This window comes from Solea senegalensis, unplaced genomic scaffold, assembly GCF_019176455.1.
Source record: "Solea senegalensis isolate Sse05_10M unplaced genomic scaffold, IFAPA_SoseM_1 scf7180000015743, whole genome shotgun sequence".
Classification (NCBI taxonomy): Eukaryota; Metazoa; Chordata; class Actinopteri; order Pleuronectiformes; family Soleidae; genus Solea; species Solea senegalensis.
The window spans coordinates 47757-72076 of NW_025321436.1; the positions used below are offsets into that span (position 1 = coordinate 47757).

Genomic DNA, 24320 nt, shown 5'->3' on the forward strand with positions numbered 1-24320 from the left:
TCTAACCTTAACCATAACTACTACTGGTCTAACCTTAAACTATGACTACTACTGGTCTTAACCATAACTACTGGTCTAACCTATGACTACTACTGGTCTAACCTTAACCATGACTACTACTGGTCTAACCTTAACCATGACTACTACTGGTCTAACCTTAACTATGACTACTACTGGTCTAACCTTAACCTAACCACACAACATGTGATCATTTTTGTCCCCATAAGGCAGGTTTAGGTCACACACACACACACACACACAGACTATTTAACGTGTCACGGACAGTCGAGTCCGTCACTTCTCTACTTTGCTCTGTGAAAACTATGAAGTTTTTAAAACCCACCCCCGGTATTTCCAGATTTGGTTGCGTCCAGGTTTCCAGCAGAACCAAGATGGCGGGGGAAGCAGCGACTCGCTGAAGTTGACTTGTATGAAACAACAAACACTGGGGCTGAGGTGACGGAGGTGACGGAGGTGACGGAGGTGAGGCAGGTGACGCAGGTGACTCGCTTCTCTTCCGCTAACACCGGTGAGCCTGAAACCACGCACACATCCCTCGCGCAGTGAACGCTGTGGTGTTTGAGTCGCTGTGCTAGCCTCCGCACCTAGCTGTAGCCTCATCCCAGTGGGCAGGGGACTGACGTCTGGACGGGGGACCACCACCACCACCACCACCATCATCATCATCATCACACGGATGTGCTCGCGGCACCGCGCCGCTCGAAGAAGACAAGAGGCCGCAGGTGTGCTCACGGACACAGGTACAAGTTAGAACACCTCCGTGACTGTTAGCCAACACTAGTGTGGCAACAATGTTGCTCCGCGGCTAGCTGTTAGCATGCTAGGTGCAGAGCGCTGCTGGCTGGCTGTGTAGAAACAAAGTTTCGCTTCATGTAAAGTCAGCGTTGTGTTGTGTTGTGTTGTGTTGTGTTGTGTTGTGGTCACTGGCTGCAGACACAGCTGTGAGGGCAACACCGATCTTCAGCGTCAGATAACTCTTCTCCACCTCTGGCTTGAGATTTATAAATCCCTGCTTGTGTCTAAAGGATAAACGAAGCCTGGACGTGTCTTTGTGTTCTTTAACTCTTAAAACACCATTTATGAAACATGTAGACTGCATTGTATCGTTGCCTCTTATTTAAACTCATCTTTGTTGAATCACATTATTTGCATTTATTCATCTTTTATAGTGAACTAGTGAAATCAGAATAAATGATGTTCAAATGTTAACATAGAATGAACATGTTTGTTGTTTAAGGCCAGATCAGATCAGATCAGATCAGATCAGCATGTAAACACTTGCAGACCACATGCACTCATGAAAAACAAATCCCAGGACCAACTAAAGAGCTACCGTGGTTATTAAAAGCCTAAGACGTATATTATTGTGGTGCTGCCACTTTTCTCAGTTAATACAAACAACCGTCTCATGTCATCCATACAGATCTGAGATCCTGGTTTTAGGGCTCCAGATTTTCAGGTTGAGGTTTTGTAACTTGAAGTTCACACAAGGCTCCTTCCTATTGGACTATACCAGCTGTCAATCACATTGGTGTCCACTCATGTTTAGTGTTTTCTTTATTAGTTGTTTGTTCATAAAATGTCAGGAAGTGTTGGTCAGTGTCGCCTTAAACCTCAAAAATAATCTTCTCACTTTTGTCCTCAAACTGAAATGATTCAGTTGTAATGTCGACTTTGTTTGTTATCAGGAGCAACGACAAATCAAAGTTATTTCTGTTTATTTACTCATATGTGGCCTCTCTGTGTGGAACACCATTTTCTGTAGAAGACCTGATTGAGATCAGATTCAGATCTTTAACTCCTCAGGAAATTGTTTCCTGACGTTGTAAAGAAAAAGTTTTTACTACTCGAGCGTTCTCTCTGCGACCAGCTCGATTCGGTATATTCTAACTTCCTGGTTTATTTCAACCATTAAACCGAAGCTTTACATCCAGTTTGGTGACATTACATTGTTTAATATCAGTTGGCCCCAATTTACAGATATTTGCAAGAAATTCCCAAATTTCTTTCTCGACAGCTGATATTGAAACAACTTTTTTTTATAACTTCACTCAAATTAGACGGGGTTAACCCTGAGGGTTAACCCTAGCCTTAACCCATGAGGTGGTCTCTAATCTGCCCCGAGTACAAATTGTGTCCATGCTGCTGAGGAATGTGACCACATGGCACCCTGAAAACCTTTTAAATGTGTTTTTTGTGGTTGGATCATTGGTGCGGTCAGGATGTGACGTTAATACCAGCAGTGTGAACACAAATGTGTCTCAGGCCCCATTAAGATAATATTGATCCAACACCACCGGGGAAGTTCATTTGTTTCTGCAGCAATAAGTCAGAGGTAGAAAAGCAGCGAGCGACGAATACGAAATAGAAATAGAAAAAGAAATAAACATTAAAACAAGATAAAAAATAGGGACCAAACACTGAATATGAAGCCGTTGACCTGAGTAAAATCAGAATAAGCTGAGAGTGATTTCACACTTCTCAGTGTGAACACATGAAAAATGAGTCGAGTTAATTTTGAACCGCATGGAAACGGCATTTTTTGTTTTTTATTTAAATCTCAAAATTCCACCCTTGCATTTTTGTGTGTGACGACACTAATTTCTGTCTGTCGCTTACATTTACCGCCATTTATCTTTGTTGTTTTCCTCTTGTGTTTGGAAATTGTTTGGTTAATTATAATTTTGACTTTTATTTAGTGATATACATGCGTATAAACATGAGTCGCGTCATATGTATACATGTATGTATATTTTTTTACATTTTTTATTTAAATTTCAGATACTTTATTAATCCCCTTAGGGAAATTATTCTCTGCATTTTGACCCATCCTAGAATTAGGAGCAGTGGGCTGCCACACTGAGTAGCACCCGGGGAGCAATGGGGGCTGGGTACCTTGCTCAGGGGTACCCATTACATTACATTACATTACATTACATTACATTACATTTACATTACATGTCATTTAGCAGACGCTTTTATCCAAAGCGACTTACAAAAGTGCATTTAAACATTTGGGTACAAATAAGAGCTAGAAGTAAGTAAGTAAGAGCTTCAGTAGAACAAACTATGAAGTGCGATGTACAAGTTTTTGGTTTTTTTTGTTTTTCTTTTGTACCCCAGCCCTTTCGACCAGGTGGGGACTTACAAGCCAAGTTCCCTTTCCACTTGTCCACAGGCTGCCCCGTGTATATACAGTGCCTTGTGAAAGTATCCGGCCCCCTTGAACTTTTCAACCTTTTGCCACATTTGAGGCTTCAAACATAAAGATATCAAATTGAAATTTTTTGTCAAGAATCAACAACAAGTGGGACACAATCGTGAGTGTGTGTGTGTGTGTGTGTGTGTGTGTGTGTGTGTGTGTGTATATATATATATATATATATATATATATATATATATATATGTATACATAACCTGGAGGTTGTGTTGCTGTTTGCTCATTGTTTTTGGCTCACTGTGACACATTTGTGATCACTGTTGCAGTGACAATGATGCTGTGTGTTGGTCAGCTCAGAGTTTTTACAATGACACTTTTCAGTCAGTGCCTCAGGGAGTGATTTACAACGTCTAGGATTCAACAACTATTTGTGGCCCCGCAGCCACTCATTCATTATCCAGGTCTCAGCCAAGTGTTTTCTTTTCCTTTTGTATTTAACAACTTTATTGTGCATTAATTGGCAGAATCAATTGAGCAGATTTGTGAACCAGATAATTCTGGAGTTATTAAATGTGTTTAATGAAGACATTAAAGGTGATGATTAGACGGAGCTGTTGTATAATGCTGCAGTGGTGTAAACGTCATCTAAGATGGAGTGAGGCCAGCTGGAGGTGCAGCTGTGGCACAGCTTCTCACGTTGCTGCTATTTGCGATCTTGGAGAGGTGTCTATTCATTTATTCATGAAGGTAGAGAACATTATTGGGCTGCAACGATTAATCCATGACTAAGTGATTAGTCGAATATTTTGTTCCCGGTAAATTGTGATCTCGATTCTTGAAAGTTTCTAATCTTTTGTTCATGAGTGCAAGAAACAAGAAACGTTTCCCTTTGTGAGAAAATCGCGATCTCAATTCTAAGCAAAATAATCCTGCTTCACGTTTTTTCCAGAATGGTGCAGCCTTAGTTCCCAGAGTATTTTCTGGATTCTTTGCTCCATGTAACACAGAAGTCATTAAACCTGAGGTGGTGGGCGGTGCTGTGACATGTGGGTCAAGAAAACCACATGACATGAGTCTGTCGGGATGCTTGGCGCGATAGGGCGCTAGCACCTCTTTGAGTAAAGATCGTTTGGGTTTGTGTTGCACTACTAACAAATACAGTTGAACTGAGGGCTGATGATTACCGTGGGAGTCTTAAAGAGCTCAGGGGAAGCATCTGAAGCTCAGACCAGAAGATGAATTGACCACAGATCACGTTCCTTTTACCCACATAGTACCCAAGTGTAACAAGGAAATCTCCTTGGCCGTGTCTCATTTCAGGGTTTAGGTCGTGTCAAGTGTGGATTTGCCGTCCATATGTTGTAAGATGTGGGCGTGTCCCAATGGCCACACAAACTTGGACTCCGTCGCATGCGGCCGAAGGTTTGCCCGTGTTTGGAGGATACATTTGTGTAGCCTTCACAGCTGAGGACATCCCAGAAGTCTTTGTTCGCCAGCAACAGAGGCTTTTTTTTGTAAAACTATGAACAGGAGAACGTTGGATATTTAATATATTATCCTGATTTCATTAGATACCATTTCAAGGCTTTTTATCCAAGTCGTCTCTGGAGATTCTTCATCTTATTGAATTGAAGCGTTAAGAAGCTTCACCAGGTTTATTTGACCTTTGTTCTCGTCGACGTATATTGTTGTAGAAATAAAGTTTTTTGTGTGTTCAAATCAAAATAAATCATATTCCAGGTTAGTAACATTTAAGGGAATGTGTTTATCGCTCAGTGTGAGGCACATCACGTTTACTCCAGTGTCAAATGAAAGATCTACAAAAATAATATGAACTTCATCACAAAACTGATAAACTAAATTCTACTATTATTTCTACAACTGTGTTTAAACATAAAATATAGGAAGCACCAGTTGATCGAGCGGTGACCGAAATCGGCCGATTCTCGCGGGGGTTATGGCGACCGGCCGGTCAGACAGAGATATTTTATCTTATCTGCCAAATGAACTGGTGACAAGTGATTGCCTTTGTGTTTTGAGAAGTATCTTTATGCTGACAGGCTACATTTATTTAAGTTGTATTTGTTATTTATTCATTACCTGACTCTTACATCTGTGTGAAAAGTGAACTTTTCCAAAAATAAGTTCAAAAAAAGAATGATTATTCCATAACGCTGCACTTTTAAGATGAAGAATTTCTCTGTTGACCTGTTCCATTTCTTTTAACAGACATTACATGACTGAAAAGTTATAATTTTATATTAAAGAAAAGAGAGAAAATAAATCTTAATAAATCTCTCTGTGTGCCGTAAAGTGATTTGAAAAAATGAAATTGGTAATTCCATGAATAACTGGAAATTGAAATCGACGCATTCCTAATATATATATTTTAGATATGTTCATTTTACAGCAGGTCTCTGTAAATAGATTTACAGCAGATTTAAGGGATGTTTTTGGCAGATTAGCCCTTAAGTCAACAGTGAGATTTCGAGGGGCAGGAGAACTGTGATTCGGGACTTTGAACTGTAGAGGGCAGAGTTTAGCCTTGTGGTGTGCAGCCTGACGGACTTAGAAGAAGAAGAAGAAGAGGTTTGAGCGTCTCATTTGAACAGAGCATCACTTCTGTCTCCTCCCTCGGCTGCACACTTCACAGGGTCCAGATCCTGCTTTATCATCCGAGTCTGTGGCTTCCTGGTGTCATTCGATCCAGTATGCACCATGATCTGTATCTGCCGACTGGTCCTTGATAGATCTGGTCTGGTTGTGTCTGGGCTCACTGCAGCTGGAGCAGCAGACACATGAACAGATGACGGGGGCGGAGTACAGGAGGAACCTGATGTTACTGATGTTTGAACTGGATGATGGTTTGATTTAGAAATTGATGCATGGCTGATGGGAGGTAAACTCACTGTTTGGTACTTGATTGGCAGATGCCAGTCTGTGTGTGAACTCACTACAGACTGATGGTTCTTATCCCTCTCATCTGTGGTGTGAACAGGAGTGAACTTTGAACTTCTCTGGGTGCTGTCGTTACCTCTGCCACAGAGGCTTTGGCTTTTTTGTGAGCGCACCTCATGAAGTTAAAGACAGATTTTGATGATGTTTTCTATGAATCACCTTATAAATATATTCACACTGAGAGAAACTCAGAGACACTGGGTTGTCCTCTCTGCTTTTCTTTCTTTTCTATCATTATTACAAAGGCAAAAGTGCAAATGACTCAAAAATGTATCTCCCAAAATATGTGCGCCAGGAGTTGAATTGTACGTCCTCAAAATCAAAATGGAACAGTGAAGCTGTAAGCTGTAACGATAACTGTATTCATCACCTTCACCTTTCTTCTTCTTTCATCCTCCAGGTGTCTTTCTGGGATGTCCACAGTAGGTGGCCAGGGGGGTTCAACCCCAACGCCGACCTCCCCACTGCTGAGACGCTACCCAAGCTACAAACTACTCTACACGGGGGCATGTCCACATCCAGAGTCCCTGGCACAGCTGCTTGAAAGAGAAGGCTGACCCAGCCACAGGCGGCTGAGGCTGAAAGTTGGACCAGATCATTTTGACCTTACTGGTCCTCAGACATAAATTTGCTCGCTGCTCCTGAATCTCCTCATCCATTACATTCCATATTTTCTTTGCTTCTTCTGTTTTGTCACCTGAGAGATTTTTGCTCTAACAGAGCTGGAAGTGTAGAGCGGGTAATGGAGCTAATGGCCATGGTGACCTAGAGTAAATGGCTCTTCCTCAGCACAGCTTAGTGCCAGTGTCTACAGCTCAGTTACCCTCCTACACTCCCCCCTCCTCACTCGCTCACCTGTACCACACCACACTGCCTGTTTCCTGCTGCTGCTGCTTGCTGTGTAGTTCCACCTCCCCTCTCCAACACCATGGTCGGTGCAGGCTTGGGTGTGTGGAAACTAATGCGAGGTGTCCGCCAGCTGGAGCTTCACCGCCTCATCCTGGCACTAATCATCTTCTGCTTACTGTCCATGGCCTTCCTAGCATACTATGTCTCCAACAGCCCCAAAATCAAGGAGGCTCCCCCTTTGCCCTTTAGTGACTGTGGTGGAGGAGGCGGGATGCCGCCAGGAGCTAGTACTGGGGCCACTGGGGGAGGGGCAGGTGTTCAGAGGGCACCACTTTTCCTTCCATTGCACCAAGGCCGACTACGACAGGCGAAGGCGGTGGACAACTCCAGGACAGAGCCTGTGGTACTGGTGTTTGTAGAGAGCATCTACTCCCAGCTGGGCCAGGAGATTGTAGCCATATTAGAGTCCAGCCGCTTCCACTATCGGACACAGATCGCTCCCGGTAAAGGCGACTTGCCCACGCTGACGGAGCATAACCGTGGACGCTACACACTAATCATCTATGAAAACCTTTTAAAATATGTCAATCTGGACGCGTGGAACCGTGACTTGCTGGATAAATACTGTTCAGAATATGGAGTTGGTGTCATTGGCTTCTTCAAAGCGAATGAAAACTCCCTCCTCAGTGCACAGCTCAAAGGGTTTCCCCTATTTCTACACTCACACCTCGGACTCAGGGACTACCGCATCAACCCCAGTGCTCCTCTACTCTACATCACCAAGCCCAACCAGGTGGAGCAGGGCCCGTTACCAGGAGACGACTGGACCATTTTTCAGTCCAACCACTCTACTTATGAACCAGTGCTCCTGGCTAGCACCAAGTCCTCTGAGGCACTGGCACACTTTGGACCCACTCACCTGCGGGCCCTCCATGCCACAGTGGTCCAGGACTTGGGACTCTACGATGGAATTCAAAGAGTTCTCTTTGGAAACAATCTAAACTACTGGCTTCACAAGCTGGTGTTCGTAGACGCCATCGCATATCTGACAGGGAAGCGACTGTGTTTGTCCTTGGACCGCCACATCCTGGTGGACGTGGATGACATATTTGTCGGTAAGGAGGGAACCCGCATGAAGGTGCCAGACGTGGAGGTGAGTCAGCCTTGTTGCACACAACGTTAAAGTGTAAACCTTTATACTTAGTGGGCTTCACCATGTATCGTTTAGGGTTTTATCGTTAGGGCTGCACCATGTATTGTTTAGGGTTTTATCATTAGGGCTGCACCATGTTTAGGGCACTGTTAGGCTGCACCATGTATCGTTTAGGGTTTCATCGTTAGGCTGCACCATGTATTTTTAGGTTTTATCGTTAGGGCTGCACCATGTATCGTTTAGGATTTTATCTTTAGGCTGCACCATGTATCGCTTAGGTTTCATCGTTAGGGCTGCACCATGTATCGCTTAGGGTTTCATCGTTAGGGCTGCACCATGTATTTTTAGGTTTTATTGTTAGGCTGCACCATGTATCGTTTAGTATTTTATCGTTAGGGCTGCACCATGTATCGTTTAGGGTTTTATCGTTAGGGCTGCACCATGTATCGTTTAGGGTTTCATTAGGGCTGCACCATGTATCGTTTAGGTTTCATCGTTAGGGCTGCACCATGTATTTTTAGGGTTTTATCGTTAGGGCTGCACCATGTATCGTTTAGGGTTTTATCGTTAGGGCTGCACCATGTATCGTTTAGGTTTCACTGTTAGGGCTGCACCATGTATCGTTTAGGGTTTCACTGTTAGGGCTGCACCATGTATGGTTTAGGATTTTATCGTTAGGGCTGCACCATGTATTTTAGGGTTTCACTGTTAGGGCTGCACCATGTATCGTTTAGGGTTTCACTGTTAGGCTGCACCACCGTTAGGCTGCACCATGCGTTAGGGCTGCACCATGTATGGTTTAGGTTTATCTTTAGGGCTGCACCATGTATCGTTTAGGGTTTCATCGTTAGGGCTGCACCATGTATGTTTAGGTTTATTTAGGGCTGCACCATGCATTTTTAGGGTTTTATTGTTAGGGCTGCACCATGTATCGTTTAGTATTTTATCGTTAGGGCTGCACCATGTATCGGGGTTTTATCGTTAGGGCTGCACCATGTATCGTTTAGGGTTTATCGTTAGGCTGCACCATGTATCGTTTAGGGTTTCATCGTTAGGGCTGCACCATGTATTTTTAGGTTTTATGTTAGGGCTGCACCATGTATTTTAGGGTTTCTCGTTAGGGCTGCACCATGTATCGTTTAGTATTTTATCGTTAGGGCTGCACCATGTATCGTTTAGGGTTTTATCGTTAGGGCTGCACCATGTATCGCTTAGGTTTTGTTAGGGCTGCACCATGTATCGCTTAGGGTTTCACTGTTAGGCTGCACCATGTATCGTTTAGGTTTTATCGTTAGGGCACCATGTATCGTTTAGGGTTTCACTGTTAGGGCTGCACCATGTATCGTTTAGGGTTTTATCGTTAGGGCTGCACCATGTATCGTTTAGGTTTCACTGTTAGGGCTGCACCATGTATCGTTTAGGGTTTCACTGTTAGGGCTGCACCATGTATCGTTTAGGGTTTCACTGTTAGGGCTGCACCATGTATCGTTTAGGGTTTTATCGTTAGGGCTGCACCATGTATCATTTAGGGTTTCATCGTACCATGGAGGCCCTACCAGTTGCCAAAGTGTGGAAAAAGAATACTACATTTGTGGTCCCCCTTAGTGTAAGTATAGGCAATAAAACAAGTGATGTTGAATTCCCTGTGCTTATGACGGCAGCATGCGTGTTTCACCGCGAATATTACCGCCCCACCAGGAAGTTTACTTGGAGAGCTCCACCTTAGCTCCACCTTAGCTCCACCTTCTCCCTGCGAGAGTGCAGGCGAGGGAGGAGAGGGACAAGTGTGCTGTTGGTGGCTGCACAGTGGAGCACAGTGTTTTACAGAGGATTTTATATATGAAGCTAATGTGTCGGATAAAGTCAGCAAACGTGTGTTTGTGTGTTCGCACTTCACATCAGTATTTAGTCAGCGACGTACAAACACACACATTGTTAAGAAAAGGTCACACAGAGGTCATAACTGACCATTCTGACACGTCCTAATTAAACATATTTGTTCAGTACGTCCTCCATGACCGGAGCACACACTCAGTCTGATACAGTCACATACAGCAGCAGTTTATGCAGCGATCAGCGGTGGATCAGCGGTGCTGTCCCTAAGTGTTTTTAACTGATTTACAGTTGGACAGTGTTCGGCTCCATCCTTATGTAGGACGTCTCTTCCTGTGACGCACGCTGCCATGTTGATATTGTCAGAGAACTAGTGGAGGGAGGGGGAGAGGAATGGAGCTGAGGGAACAGGAGCTGAGTGAGTGAGCACTGTGAAGAGGACAAATCAGAAACCCCCTGGAAAAAGTGGGTGTGTGTTTGCCTGTGTCTCATTTGCATATAAAGGGACCATGCACAAAACCGAGCGTTCTGAAAGGGGCAGGTTTAGCAGGGTTATTGAACTACTATGGTGCTTCATCCTTGACCAAAGCATGTCACTGACATGTTCATTAGGACACCAGGGAACTATTTTAATGGGGGAAATAGGGTATAATATGTCTCCTTTAAAATCTTTTTCTTTATCCTTCCACAGGCGTTACTCAACACTCAACACAAACTGAGAGCACTGGTCCCTGACTTCACTTTCAACTTGGGATTTTCTGGGAAGTTTTATCACACAGGTGTGTATGAACACTTCATCACTTCATCAGAGAGTGAGCTGAAGTTCATGGTTCCAACAGTTTGGTTTAATAAAAAATGATTGTTAAAATATGAATTGAAAAGTGGTGGAAATCAAGTTAGCGCAAACATGAACATTGAAGAACGGCTCTTGTGTTTGTGGTCTGGATGAACATCCTTCTTGTCACTAAGAAGAAATCACTCTGAAGTGTTCGTTATCAACATATGTGTGTGTTTGTATGTATGAAAACATGCTGATATAACAGTGTATCCGTGTTAGTGCTGTTGTGATTGTGATCAATCCAAAGTTTTAAGGTGTTTCTCTCTCTTTTAGCACAGATGACTCGGTCATTTCAGACTTCACTTTAGTCTGGGATCATTGATGATGTCACCATAACTCACTGAAGGTTTTAATTCCCATTTCAATTGTCTACACGGTGTCATGAGTGACATAATGTCCACCATTTATCAACCTGTACCAATACTGAAACCTTCACATTGGTACCAGTTCCTGAACGAAAGGTTTGAGTGTGAAAGAGCAAAAGCTTATTCCTTTTCAAAAATAACTAACAACAAATAAACATACCTACAACCATCTGTCACAATAATCTTCAATTCAGTTGCAGACACACAGATTATGGTTGTGAGCAGGAAGGGCAGAGTGCAGCGTGTGTGTGTGTGTGGGGCATTTATAGCCTAGGGCCCCGGGACGACTTCCACTCACATAAAACCACCAAGTCATGCACACGCACGCACACGCATGCACACACACACACAGAGCTATGAAGCATAAACATGACCTAAAGACGCTCACGGTGACTGATGAGTGACAGCAGCACTTCAGATCATCACCAATCATCTGTCGGTCTGCTTTTATCAAAGAGTACAGTGATAACATCACTCTAGACTCTGTTACTCTGTATTCTGCTTCAGTAAAAATGAAGTTGACCTGTTTATTTGGTTATGTCAGAAAGTGATAATTGAATCATCGGGATATGTTTGTTCCACTTGGTTCTACTTTGATGCCTGTGAATGAATCCTGATGGGAAATGAGGTCCTAGATTGAGAATATGATGGAATGTGTGAAATATGATAACTAAAGGTAGTTCCTGAGTGTGCTGTTAAGAATGACAACAATAATAAGAAGAATAAGAATAAGAGGAAAAGTGACATTTTGAACATGAAAAGAATAAATTGTTCCAACATTTGTATTGTTTTTGCATTAATTCTGCAATTTCCTCCAGCTTTCACCATCTCATTTCCTCCAGCTTCTAATTTCCTTCAGCCTTTAGCTTCCAGGTTTTTGTTTTTCTGCCTTTTTTTTCTAAACCATATTTCAGTGCAGTTGTTTAAATTGCATTTTCTGTCGGCTCAGCTTAATAAGTCGCACACTTTGTTTGATCTAAGCTTTCACTTTAGTCACACTGAGATTCTAAATGTTGCTGCTTCCACCTCAGTCTGTCACGCTGTCGATAAAGTTGTCTTCACAGTTCATGATTATGTTCAACATTGATTCATCTGTCTGTTATTTTCTGATGAGCAAAGTAGTTAGTGCTCTTATTTATTATACTTGAATGAATTACTCATTTGTGAAATACTATTTCATTTGTACGTGAAGCATAAAAATGACAAATCTATCAAATCTTGAACCTCGAAATTTAGAAATCTTAATAGCCGGAATGTTTTAGTGCTACACACTAAAATGATATCGCTCGTCAGAGTGAATGGATTAAGATACAGGTGTTGTGTTTTAACCGTGAGTTTGTCTGTGTGTGCTCGTTCAGGTACTGATGAGGAAGATCGAGGGGACGACATGCTGCTACAGCACAGGATGGACTTCTGGTGGTTCCCGCACATGTGGAGCCACATGCAGCCTCACCTCTTTCACAATGTCAGTGTGTTGGCTGAGCAGATGAGGCTCAACAAGGTCTTTGCTCAGGTAAACAGAGGAGACTTCACAGAACGCTGTTCGAATCTTCACTGGTGTTATTTGTTGAATGTTCTCTACTCCAGCACATCAAACTGTTACTAATTTAAAGGGGACATATTATGCAAAATCAACTTTTTAACCATTTGAATACTTATATTTGGGACTCTGGAGCTCGTGAAAGCATTACATTACATTACATGTCATTTAGCAGACGCTTTTATCCAAAGCGACTTACAATAAGTGCATTTAAACATTTGGGTACAAATAAGAGCTAGAAGTAAGTAAGAGCGAGAAGTAGATCAAACTATGAAGTGCTAGTCATAAGTGCGATGTACAAGTTGTTGTTGTTTTTTTGTTTTTTGTTTTTTTTGTCGTCTTAGTCGAGGTAGAGTCGGAAGAGATGTGTTTTTAGTCGGCGTCGGAAGATGTGGAGTCTTTCAGCTGTCCGGATGTCGATGTGGAGATCGTTCCACCATTTGGGAGCGAGGACAGTGAACAGTCTCGAGTTCTGCGAGTGCCTCTGCGATCCTCTCAGTGAGGGGGCAGCGAGCCGGTTTGTCGATGCAGAGCGGAGTGGGCGGGCTGGGGTGTAGGTTTTGATCATGTCCTGGATGTAGGCTGGACCGGATCCGTTTGTAGCATGGAATGCAAGCACTAGAGTCTTGAAGCGGATGCGAGCAGCTACAGGAAGCCAGTGAAGGGAGCGGAGGAGCGGTGTAGTGTGGGAGAATTTTGGTAAGTTGAAGACCAGTCGAGCTGCCGCATTCTGGATGAGTTGCAGAGGTCGTATGGCACATGCAGGAAGACCAGCCAGGAGGGAGTTGCAGTAATCCAAGCGTGAGATGACAAGAGCCTGGACCAGAACCTGTGCCGCCTTCTGGGTTAGAAGAGGCCGAATCCTTCTGATGTTGTGCAACATGTATCTGCAAGATCTAGCTGTCTCTGTTTCATTGAAGTGAAATCAAAATTGTCCAAGTCTTTGTGGCAAAGACTTCTTTGGGCTGTTCTGATTCGGTTTGGTGTGAGAATCAGTGTTCGGCTTAATTAATTTCACTTAATTAATGCTTAATTATTTGGCATTTTTTCCACCGTACATTTTGGTCTTGTGCAGAGGAGGGATTGTGATTTTGAAGATGGAGCTGCAGAGCAGGAGGAAAAGCAGCAGACCACAGAGAAAAGCTTTGAGGACGAGCTTCAAGAAATGTTCCTCTTCAACAGAAACGCATGAAGTTCACTAACTAAATACTTGCTGCTGCCACCTTCTAATAATAGATGCACCACAGATTCAGTGGTCATCGGAGAAGTAACCTTTGTTTTCTGTCTTTTTAATATATAAAATTACAGCAACTGATCGACTTCATCAATAATCTTATATGCCCATCCCTAATCAAATCGTTTTAAAAATGTCAAACAAAAGAAATGAATGGGATTAAAAGTCGCCCCTCAAGGACTCTTATCTTGTCTTTCCTCTCATGTGATGCACTAATGTTCTTGTGTCAGTGACATTTCTTCTTCTATGGGGTTGAATCATTTCAGTGGCTCTGTCCGGCACTTGCTAATATGACCAGCAGAGGCCGACAGGCTTGTTGTGTGAATGGGGTCAAGTGTGTTGTCTCTGACTGTTGGAGATGTTCCATCTTCACCTGTCGACCTGGACTTACGCCCTGATCACCTGACTGGTGGATACTCAATAAACAAGCTTACAGTAGTGATGGAATGTGAATTGTCTTTATATTTATATATTTTAAAAAGTAAGAAATAAAACACTACTTTGGATCTTTCTCTTGTCCTCTTATGTAGCAAAGTTGGCAGAAAATTGCCAGTAAATTTCCTTTCACCCATTCACGCAGTAGCATTGATATTCAAATGTGATCGTTTTACCCACGATTATGCTGCAATATCTTATTTACCAAATAAGTTCCCAAACTTCAAGTCTATTCTACACTTTTGTAAGTCGCTTTGGATAAAAGCGTCTGCTAAATGACATGTAATGTAATGTAATGTAATGTAATATTCCTCTTAATTCTCATGGAAAGTTTCCAATTTTGAAAATTCACGGATTTTGCAGCTCTATTCCTACGATGTTCCTCTCCTTCATTTGCTCACACTGTGTCCTCTCTCTCTCCACAGGAGCATGGTATCCCCACAGATATGGGCTATGCAGTGGCTCCACACCATTCTGGTGTTTACCCGGTTCACAGCCAGCTCTACGAGGCCTGGAAATCCGTGTGGGGCATTAAGGTGACCAGCACAGAGGAATACCCCCATCTGAGGCCAGCCAGATACCGCCGGGGCTTCATCCATAATGACATCAAGGTCAGTTCCAGTGGTGTTTCCATGGTTCCCATCGATAAACAAAGTAACGTCCAGGATTGATGTTTTCGGCTGTGCTTGTCTGTCGGTGTGTGAGTGTAGGTAGATGATGCGTGAATCTGTAAGTGTTTGTCGTTTTAGAACTAGTAGTGGAAGTCTTAATAAAATGGTAGCTCTGACTTGTTGTCAGTGAAATATCTACACAACAAGCTTTGCAGAGTAACCTGTAACAGTGCATCTGAAAACTTGTTATTGTTGAGTTATTAGAAATGAAGGGAACAACACAAATGGAGGCATTCATCTTCATTTTGTTATGTGGCTAATCTCATATACAGAGAGTGAGGACCCCTGAGCTAAGTACATTTCAGAATAAGGAGTCAGAGGAAAGAGTCTTCATTTGCAGCAGAAAAAAATCTCCTCCAATAATTTGGTTTGTAGGACAAAAAACCTGCAATTTGTCTGGCTTCATGTTAGCTTCATGTTAGCTTCATATTAGCTTCATATTAGCTTCATGTTAACGTCATGTTAGCTTCATGTTGGCTTCGTGTTAGCTTCATATTAGCTCCATATTAGCTTCATGATGGCTTCACATTAGCTTCATGTTAACGTCATGTTAGCTTCATGTTAGCTTTATGTTGACTTCCTGTTAGCTTCATATTAGCTTTATGTTGACTTCCTGTTAGTTTCATATGGCTTCATGTTGGCTTAGTCTTCGCACTCCCACCTCAATCCTGATCGTTAGGTGTGTAACAAACGTGTTGTAGTTTGTGATCTTTATAAACACATACCTCTTCATCCCTGTTCCCCAGTGTGGGATCAGTAAAGTCTAATCTAATCTAATCTTAATGTGACGAGTAAACATAGATACTGATGCATGTGTGTGTGTTTCAGGTGTTGCCCAGGCAGACATGTGGTCTGTTCACTCATACTATTTTCTATCATGAATATCCCGGAGGCTCAAAGGAGCTGGACAAGAGCATCAGAGGAGGAGAATTGTTCCTCACTGTCCTCCTCAACCCTGTAAGAACACACACAAACATATTATTGGACTGTTACTGTATGTTTTTGTCTCAGTTTATAGTTTATGTTGCTGCCGTTTTTGCTATTTTTGTGTTAATAAGCAAGAAACGTGAACTTATGTGCATTTGATTTGTATTCTCACAGGCAGTCATGTCTACAATAAGGGCAAACCTGCCGGTCTTAAACTGGTCTGTGGGGGGCGCACACAGTGTAGTCAGCACTGACTCTTGAAAAACCTTTTAAGTATGTTATTCCCCAGTCTAGGGGCCTAGGACATAACAAGATAAGGCCTCATCTTCCCCAAGTCCCAAGTGACCACAAACGATTTTTAGTTGTATCTATAGAAAAAGAAGGGGGAGGAGGAGGAGGAGGAAGAGGAAGAGGAAGAAAAACAACGTCTGCTGCCATTCTGCCATCTGACATCCACCATATTGGCTCCTTATGTATCAGGTGGTGGTGGAGTACAGCCAATGGAGAGCCAGAGCCCAGAACCACTCCACCAATCCTGCCATGGCTATGGCACACACCTATTGTCTGCCTGTTTCTTAGCGCCACCTACAGTCCTGTCATATGTACTACAGCCCATGGAGATATTTTCTGAAACTATTTTGCGTAACTTTCTGAAAATGTCAAAGAAAAAGATTGTCTCCATTTCACGTAGCCACAGTCTTAATATAAATAACCCAGGCCGATTTCACTTTGAACAAACACAAGCAGTTGACTAAATGCTCGCAGTTGTCAACAAGTGGAAACTTGGACTTTGTAAGCTAACATTAGCGATGAAAAATGTTTACATTGTTTACACTACTTTTAGTAGTTTATCCTCTGAGGGATTCAAGATTCAAGATTCAAGATTTCTTGTCATTCCAACACACATTAAGACATAAGGTCAAAACGAAATTTCAGTCTCTCCAGAACCCGGTCAGCCCAACAATAACAAGAAAGAAAGAAAAAGATGAACCAACAGTTTAAAGTTAAAAAATATAAAATTTAAAAAGGATTTAAAACTTTAAAACCTCTGGAGGTAAGGTGCTGTGTGATTATAGAGTTAACGAATAGAGTAATACAATTGAATTTAAATAACAAGGCCATTCAACGTGGCCTTGTATGAAGACGACGTTTAAATTGAAGCATGGTGCGCACACTTACTTCTTTGACAGAGTCGGACTGGTGGTGCATTCCATTGTTAGTCGCAACTTGGAAATTCCGAAGTCATGGGACATTCCTTGAACTCCATTTCCACCTGGAAAACTTGAAGCAACCTATGACAACGACTAGCCCCAGATATGTTTGCGTGCATGGGTTTTTATCGACTTCTAAACTGGAACGTGGTGAACTCGGGGGTGATGTGGTGAAAAATGGAATGCAGCCTGGCTCATTGAAAACCAGGAAGTGTTTCCAGCCTGGAGGAGTATAAACTGCAACGTCTTTACATTAGCAAGTTGTATGAAATGTTTAAAACCTGCTTCTAAATGCTATTCAAGTGTGTTGTTCTGCACAATGCAGTCGTTTTAGATTGTGATTATCATTAGTGTTGTCATTTCTGCAGTTCCAGTGAGTTTAAACGTGTTGTTCACTCTCATTTCAGATCAGTATCTTCATGACTCACCTGTCTAATTATGGCAACGACAGACTGGGTCTCTACACATTTGAGTCTTTGGTGAAGTTTGTCCAGTGTTGGACGAACCTCCGGCTGCAGACGCTGCCCCCGGTCCAGCTTTCTGAAAAATACTTCCAGATCTTTCCTGAGGAGAGAGACCCACTCTGGCAGGTCCGTTTGGTGACTCTCAGATTTTAGAGGCAGTAGAAATAGAGACACATGCTCATGAATGAACATGGTAACTCAGGGAAAGGGTTGTGCACAGTTTAATTCACTACTGGTTCTTTGTAGTTTCAAAGCTTAGTTTGACTTCATCATTTCAATCTTTGGTTAATTGTTGTTGTTGTTGTTGATGATGAGATGAGAGGCATTTTCAGGTGATGGGTTTTAGAGAGAAAAGGGAAAAGGAACCGAGGGAATAAATCATATTTTACACATGAGTCAAACGTTAATCATTCTTTTTCTGCACGTTTCTGTGGCTCAACATCAAGAGTTATTATAGTTGTGATAATGAAGTAATAATAATTGATAATTGTAGATTGTTCATGTTTCCAGAACCCCTGTCATGATAAGAGACACAAAGATATCTGGTCTAAAGAAAAGACCTGTGACAGGCTTCCCAAGTTCCTCGTCATTGGACCACAAAAAACAGGTATCAGGCTCGGTCCGTGTCCCAGTGTCCGTGTCTTACCTTTGTCTGTCTGCACTATATAAATGTTTTGTCTTTGCTCTCAGGCACTACAGCACTTCATTCATTCCTGAGCCTCCACCCAGCAATCACCAGCTCCTTCCCCAGCCCCATCACATTCGAGGAGATCCAGTTCTTCAGTGGAGCAAATTACGACAACGGCATTGACTGGTAGAGTCTTCACAAGCTCGTTCTGAACCGCGGCCACAGAAGGTCGTCAGTATTCAGTCATAGTCATTTACTTAAACTGGGATTCTCCTGCTCTGTGCATGTCACCCACTTTAATGAGTGTTTGCTTTTTTACCAAATGAATCATTTTAATCCAATAAATCAATCATAGTTCTGGAGGGTGATGTGGCACAGATATAAGATGTTTCTACAGTCAAATCACCGTCATGATTTCTGTGTAAAATCATAGCATTTCAAAAGGTTTGTGCAATTGTTCCAACCTGTGCCAAATACAATGGTTTTTAACACACATGGAAGTTCATTTAAAAGGTAAACAACAGCGCAGACTTTGGTAAGGTCAAAGGGAACTAGTCTTTCTAGTCGTGTCATGCACACTGTGCTACAGTGGTGTGTTTGGGTCTAAAGTGACCTGTTGCTGACCTCTGCTGGCTGTGGTGAGACTGCGCTCCTCGCTGCTTCACTCTCAGCATGATGTTTACAACGCTGTGTCCTCACATGGTTGAAAAAGTAACTGCAGAAACCAAACCAGTTCCATGTAACAGAAGTGGACGTGTTTATTGTTTTCACTGCTCACAGTTCACTACGATCGCCTTTTCTCCAGGACGGCCGTGAAGCAGTGAAGCAAATAGTGTGATTGGCTGAGGGAAAAGTGCATGGAACGTGTCTGTGGATTTATTGTCGACACCTTTATTTAGATTTTATTGCCCACCCATAGGTTCTGTGATGTTTTTAAACTACGTGTTCTCCTCAGGTACATGGACTTCTTCCCGTTCCCCTCCAACGTCAGCACAGATTTCATGTTTGAGAAAAGTGCCAACTACTTTGACACGGAGGCGGCTCCTAAAAGAGCTGCCGCCCTGTTACCCAGAGCCAAAGTCCTGGCCGTGCTCATCAACCCGTCAGACAGAGCTTACTCCTGGTACCAGGTGAGACACCGTCACACACTCTGCTGCTACAGCCACACACACTCAGAGTCTAATGAAGTGTCTTTGCTGGAGTGCAGCACCAGAGGGCGCACCAGGACCCTGCAGCGCTCAACAACACGTTTCATGTGGTGGTGACAGCAGGACTCACAGCATCCAAGGACCTGCTGCTCCTTCAGAGACGCTGCCTTAACCCTGGAGCCTATGCTGCTCACCTGGAGCGCTGGCTGCAACACTACCAGCCCAATCAGGTAACACACACACACACAACCATTACAGCAACCATTGGTATGTTTGACAGAATGATCCCAGTGTCTCCGCCCACATTCCATTAAATTCTGTTTCATGAGGAATCTCTCAGTTCAACACCTCATCTGAGCTGGTGATGAAAATATTTTTACAGAATTAAAACTGTCAGTTATACAAAGATGTTTGTTAACATGAACCACAGAATGCAAAGCAGTTACAGTAATGTACTTTTTATTGAACACTGATCACATGACATTATGTGTCATGTATTTAACTAAATACACGTGAGCAGCTGTTGAAACACAGTAGACTTGACCAGCACATTTACAGTCTCTTCGTCAGCATCTGCTTTTAGCTTATTGACAGAACAATTCTGGACATTAACTAATATAATATGATATGATATAGTATAGTGTAATGTAATATGATATAACATAATATAGTATAGTTTAATATAATATGATATAATATAATATGATATAGTATAGTTTAATATACTATAATATAGTATAGTATGATATGATTTGATAAAATATAGTATAATATGATATAATATAGTATATAATATGATATGATATAATATAGTATAATATGATATGATATAATATAGTATACTATGATATAATATAATATGGTATAGTATAATATGATATGATATAATATAGTATACTATGATATAATATAATATGGTATAGTATAATATGATATGATATAATATAATATGATATAGTATAGTTTAATATACTATAATATAGTATAGTATGATATGATTTGATAAAATATAGTATACTATGATATAATATAATATGGTATAGTATAATATGATATGATATAATATAGTATACTATGATATAATATAATATGATATGATATAATATAGTATACTATGATATAATATAATATGGTATAGTATAATATAATAAGTGATGTGATAGAAGCTTCACATCCTGTTTGCATGTTGCAGTCACAACAAATGAACAGAGCTCTCAAGTCATTTCTATAAGTTCACACGCTCACACATACATTAGTCATCTATGAATGGATGACTGCTCCGCTGTCTTGAATGAGTGACCTAACAGCCAATCAGAAAATAGTATTTGTTGCTGCCGGGTAAAGTCTGAAAATAGCACTGGTTCCATGAGTGTCTTCTTTAATTAATAAGAGTAAAGTTTCCACAGTACTAAAAGTTTTATGAATCCATTATTAAATAGAAGATGGATTTGAATCCATGTTTTGGAGCCAGTGATGCAAACACTTGTCTGCATGTTCTCAGCAGATGTTCTCTAGTGTCGTGGTGTTTGAAATCCTTCCACACACCAGTGTTGTTTTTGGCAGCCATTGTAGATTTAGTCTCAGTCTTTTAGTCGTTTCTATATGTGATCGTTCGAGGCCAGTTCTAGTCGACGGAAACTCAGAGAGGTTTTAGTTGTTAGTCTTTAAACAAATTCATTTAGGCTCTTATCTCTATATTTCAACAGTTTTTTTCATGAATTGATACTTTCACACATAAGTTGTGAAAATGAAATGTCCTCTTGTTCGGCTTGAAAAGGCGCGGGACGAAGGTGGTTTACAGCGACCCTTCGCCCGGAAACTCGCCGCTTCCCGGTGCCACGGACATAATGTTCTCACTGTGGTGTTTGTCTACACTTACTTATGTTTTTATCAGGTTTATTGCTACACTTTAAATTAATTATTCTTATTATTAATAATAAGAATAATAATGATGGGATTGCAGCTGTAAAAGGAAAATAACATTTCAAAATAAAAGAGATGGAACACAACACAGGGTGGAATGAAAGGAAAAGTCATGTGTGTGTGTGTGTGTGTGTGTGTTTTAGATGCACATCGTGGACGGCGCTCTGCTGCGGACAAACCCAGCGCTGGTGATGGATGGAATCCAGAGGTTTCTTGGTGTCACTCCCGTCTTCAACTACACGCAGGCTCTAATGTTTGTAACAAAGTCACCGCTGTAGAAAAGAAAAGCTCTTCTCAAAGATAGAACACGTTTACAGGGATTCGCGTGTCTGTGCAGGTACGACGACAGCAAAGGTTTCTGGTGTCAGCGAGTGGAAGGAGGTCGAGCCAAGTGTCTGGGGAAGAGCAAAGGAAGGAAGTATCCGGAAATGAGTCCCGAGGTTTGTTCTCCACGCTTCACTCAAACACTCTTCACACTCACAGCTCCGAGTTCCACTAACATACTGGAACTCAGTGCTCTCAAACCTTTTCTGTTGGGCCCTTTTGGAGGAGGACATTTCCAGAGGGCCCCGCGACTCTCACGACATTGTAACAATGTGTCAAGTATAACATTTATTCAATCAATAGGAGAAGAAACGTTTCTCTTTTCTTTCAATAATCTGTTCATAACATTTTTGCTTTAGCAACACAAATAACCTCAATGTGAGAAAGCAATTTTCAAACAAAAATATGAAATGTGCAATTAGAGCTATAATAGTGTCATTATTTAACAAATATTATTATTTGTTTTAGCATTACATATGCTGAGACACAACACACACACATACAGGTCCTTGGTGTGTATATATATATATGTGTGTGTGTGTGTGTGTGTGTGTGTGTATATATATATATATATATATATATATACACACACACACACACACACACACACACACACACACAGTTGATTTATGTCAGTAATTCCATTCAAAAAGTGAAACTTGTATATTATATTCATTCATTGCACACAGACTGATATATTTCAAATGTTTATTAATTTTAATTTTGATGATTATTACTCACAACTAATGAAAATCCCAAATTCAGTATCTCAGAAAATTAGAATGTTACTTAAGACCAATACAAAAAAAGTTTTTTTAGAAATGTTGGCCAACTGAAAAGTATGAACATGGAAAGTATGAGCATGTACAGCACTCAACACTTAGTTGGGACTCCTTTTGCCTGAATTACTGCAGCAATACGGCGTGGCATGGAGTCGATCAGTCTGTGGCACTGCTCAGGTGTTATGAGAGCCCAGGTTGTTCTGACAGTGGCCTTCAGCTCTTCTGCATTGTTAGGTCTGGCGTCTCGCATCTTCCTCTTTACAATACCCCATAGATTTTCTATGGGGTTCAGGTCAGGTGAGTTTGCTGGCCAATTAAGAACAGGGATACCATGATCCTTAAACCAGGTACTGGCAGCTTTGGCACTGTGTGCAGGTGCCAAGTCCTGTTGGAAAATGAAATCTGCATCTCCATAAAGTTGGTCAGCAGCAGGAAGCATGAAGTGCTCTAAAACTGACCCTGGACCTGAGAAAACACAGTGGACCAACACCAGCAGATGACATGGCCCCCAAACCATCACTGACTGTGGAAACTTTACACTGGACTTCAAGCAACGTGGATTCTGTGCCTCTCCTCTCTTCTTCCAGACTCTGGGACCTTGATTTCCAAAGGAAATGCAAAATTGACTTTCATCAGAGAACATAACTTTGGACCACTCAGCAGCAGTCCAGTCCTTTTTGTCTTTAGCCCAGGCGAGACGCTTCTGGCGCTGTCTCTTGTTCAAGAGTGGCTTGACACAAGGAATGCGACAGCTGAAACCCATGTCTTGGATACGTCTGTGCGTGGTGGTTCTTGAAGCACTGACTCCAGCTGCAGTCCACTCTTTGTGAATCTCCGCCACATTTTTGAGTGGGTTTTGTTTCACAATCCTCTCCAGGGTGCAGTTATCCCTGTTGCTTGTACACTTTTTTCTACCACATCTTTTTCCTTCCCTTCAACTCTCTATTAATTTGCTTGGACACAGAGCTCTGTGAACAGCCAGCCTCTTTAGCGATGACCTTTTGTGTCTTGCCCTCCTACAGAACTAGACTACAGAACTAGACTGAGAGACCATTTACAGGCCTTTTTAGGTGTTTTGAGTTAATTAGCTGATTAGAGTGAGGCACCAGGTGTCTTCAATATTGAACCTTTTCACAATATTCTAATTTTCTGAGATACTGAATTTGGGGTTTTCATTAGTTGTCTGTTATAATCATCAAAATTAAAAGCAATAAACACTTGAGATATATCAGTCTGTGTGGAATGAATGAATATAATATACAAGTTTCACTTTTTGAATGGAATTACTGACATAAATCAACTTTTTGATGATATTCTAATTATATGACCAGCACCTGTATGTGTGTGTATATATACATACATATGTGTGTATATATATACACACGTATGTGTGTGTATATATACACGTGTGTGTGTGTGTATATATACACACACACATATGTGTATATACATGTGTATATATATATGTGTGTGTATATATATATATACACACACATATATAAACACATATGTGTATGTGTGTATATATATATATATATATATATATATTTGCTCTCTAACTCATTAAAATATTGACAGGTTTTTAAAGCTTGGATCATTACACTTTTGTGTGTGTGTTCAGCCTCGAGTTCTGACTTCTTCCTGCGTGTGCGTGTGCGTGTGTGCGTCCACAGTCCCGTGCCGTCCTCACTGACCACTATCGTGAGCAGAACTTGGAGCTGCTTCACCTGCTGAATCGTCTGGGTCAGCCTCTGCCATCCTGGCTCCGCCAAGAACTCCAGAGCAGCAGCTGGAGCTGAGGTCACAAACCCAGACACACACGCACACACACACGCACACACACACGCACACACACA

The 24320-nt window shown here is 41.8% G+C and overlaps 1 protein-coding gene across 1 annotated transcript; it reads left to right on the forward strand.

Moving 5' to 3' along the window:
- The first annotated feature begins 376 nt into the window (after window positions 1–376).
- Window positions 377–24293, forward strand: ndst2a (N-deacetylase/N-sulfotransferase (heparan glucosaminyl) 2a). Its single transcript, XM_044017695.1, has 14 exons — window positions 377–761; window positions 6540–8141; window positions 10666–10753; window positions 12536–12690; window positions 14812–14997; window positions 15886–16014; window positions 17603–17785; window positions 18170–18266; window positions 18350–18473; window positions 19243–19417; window positions 19495–19665; window positions 21502–21611; window positions 21696–21798; window positions 24138–24293. Exons 2-14 carry the CDS (start codon window positions 7068–7070, stop codon window positions 24261–24263), a joined length of 2721 nt encoding a protein of 906 aa, XP_043873630.1. The 5' UTR covers window positions 377–761; window positions 6540–7067; the 3' UTR covers window positions 24264–24293.
- Window positions 24294–24320: the final 27 nt, after the last annotated feature.

Bases quoted from the DNA above. Each gene is read 5' to 3' on its own strand.
- ndst2a (XM_044017695.1), top strand. From the start codon at position 7,068: ATGGTCGGTGCAGGCTTGGGTGTGTGGAAACTAATGCGAGGTGTCCGC. The intron at 19,666-21,501 runs GTAACACACACA...TGTGTGTTTTAG, and splicing joins AACACTACCAGCCCAATCAG to ATGCACATCGTGGACGGCGC. The intron at 21,612-21,695 runs GTTTGTAACAAA...GTGTCTGTGCAG, and splicing joins AACTACACGCAGGCTCTAAT to GTACGACGACAGCAAAGGTT.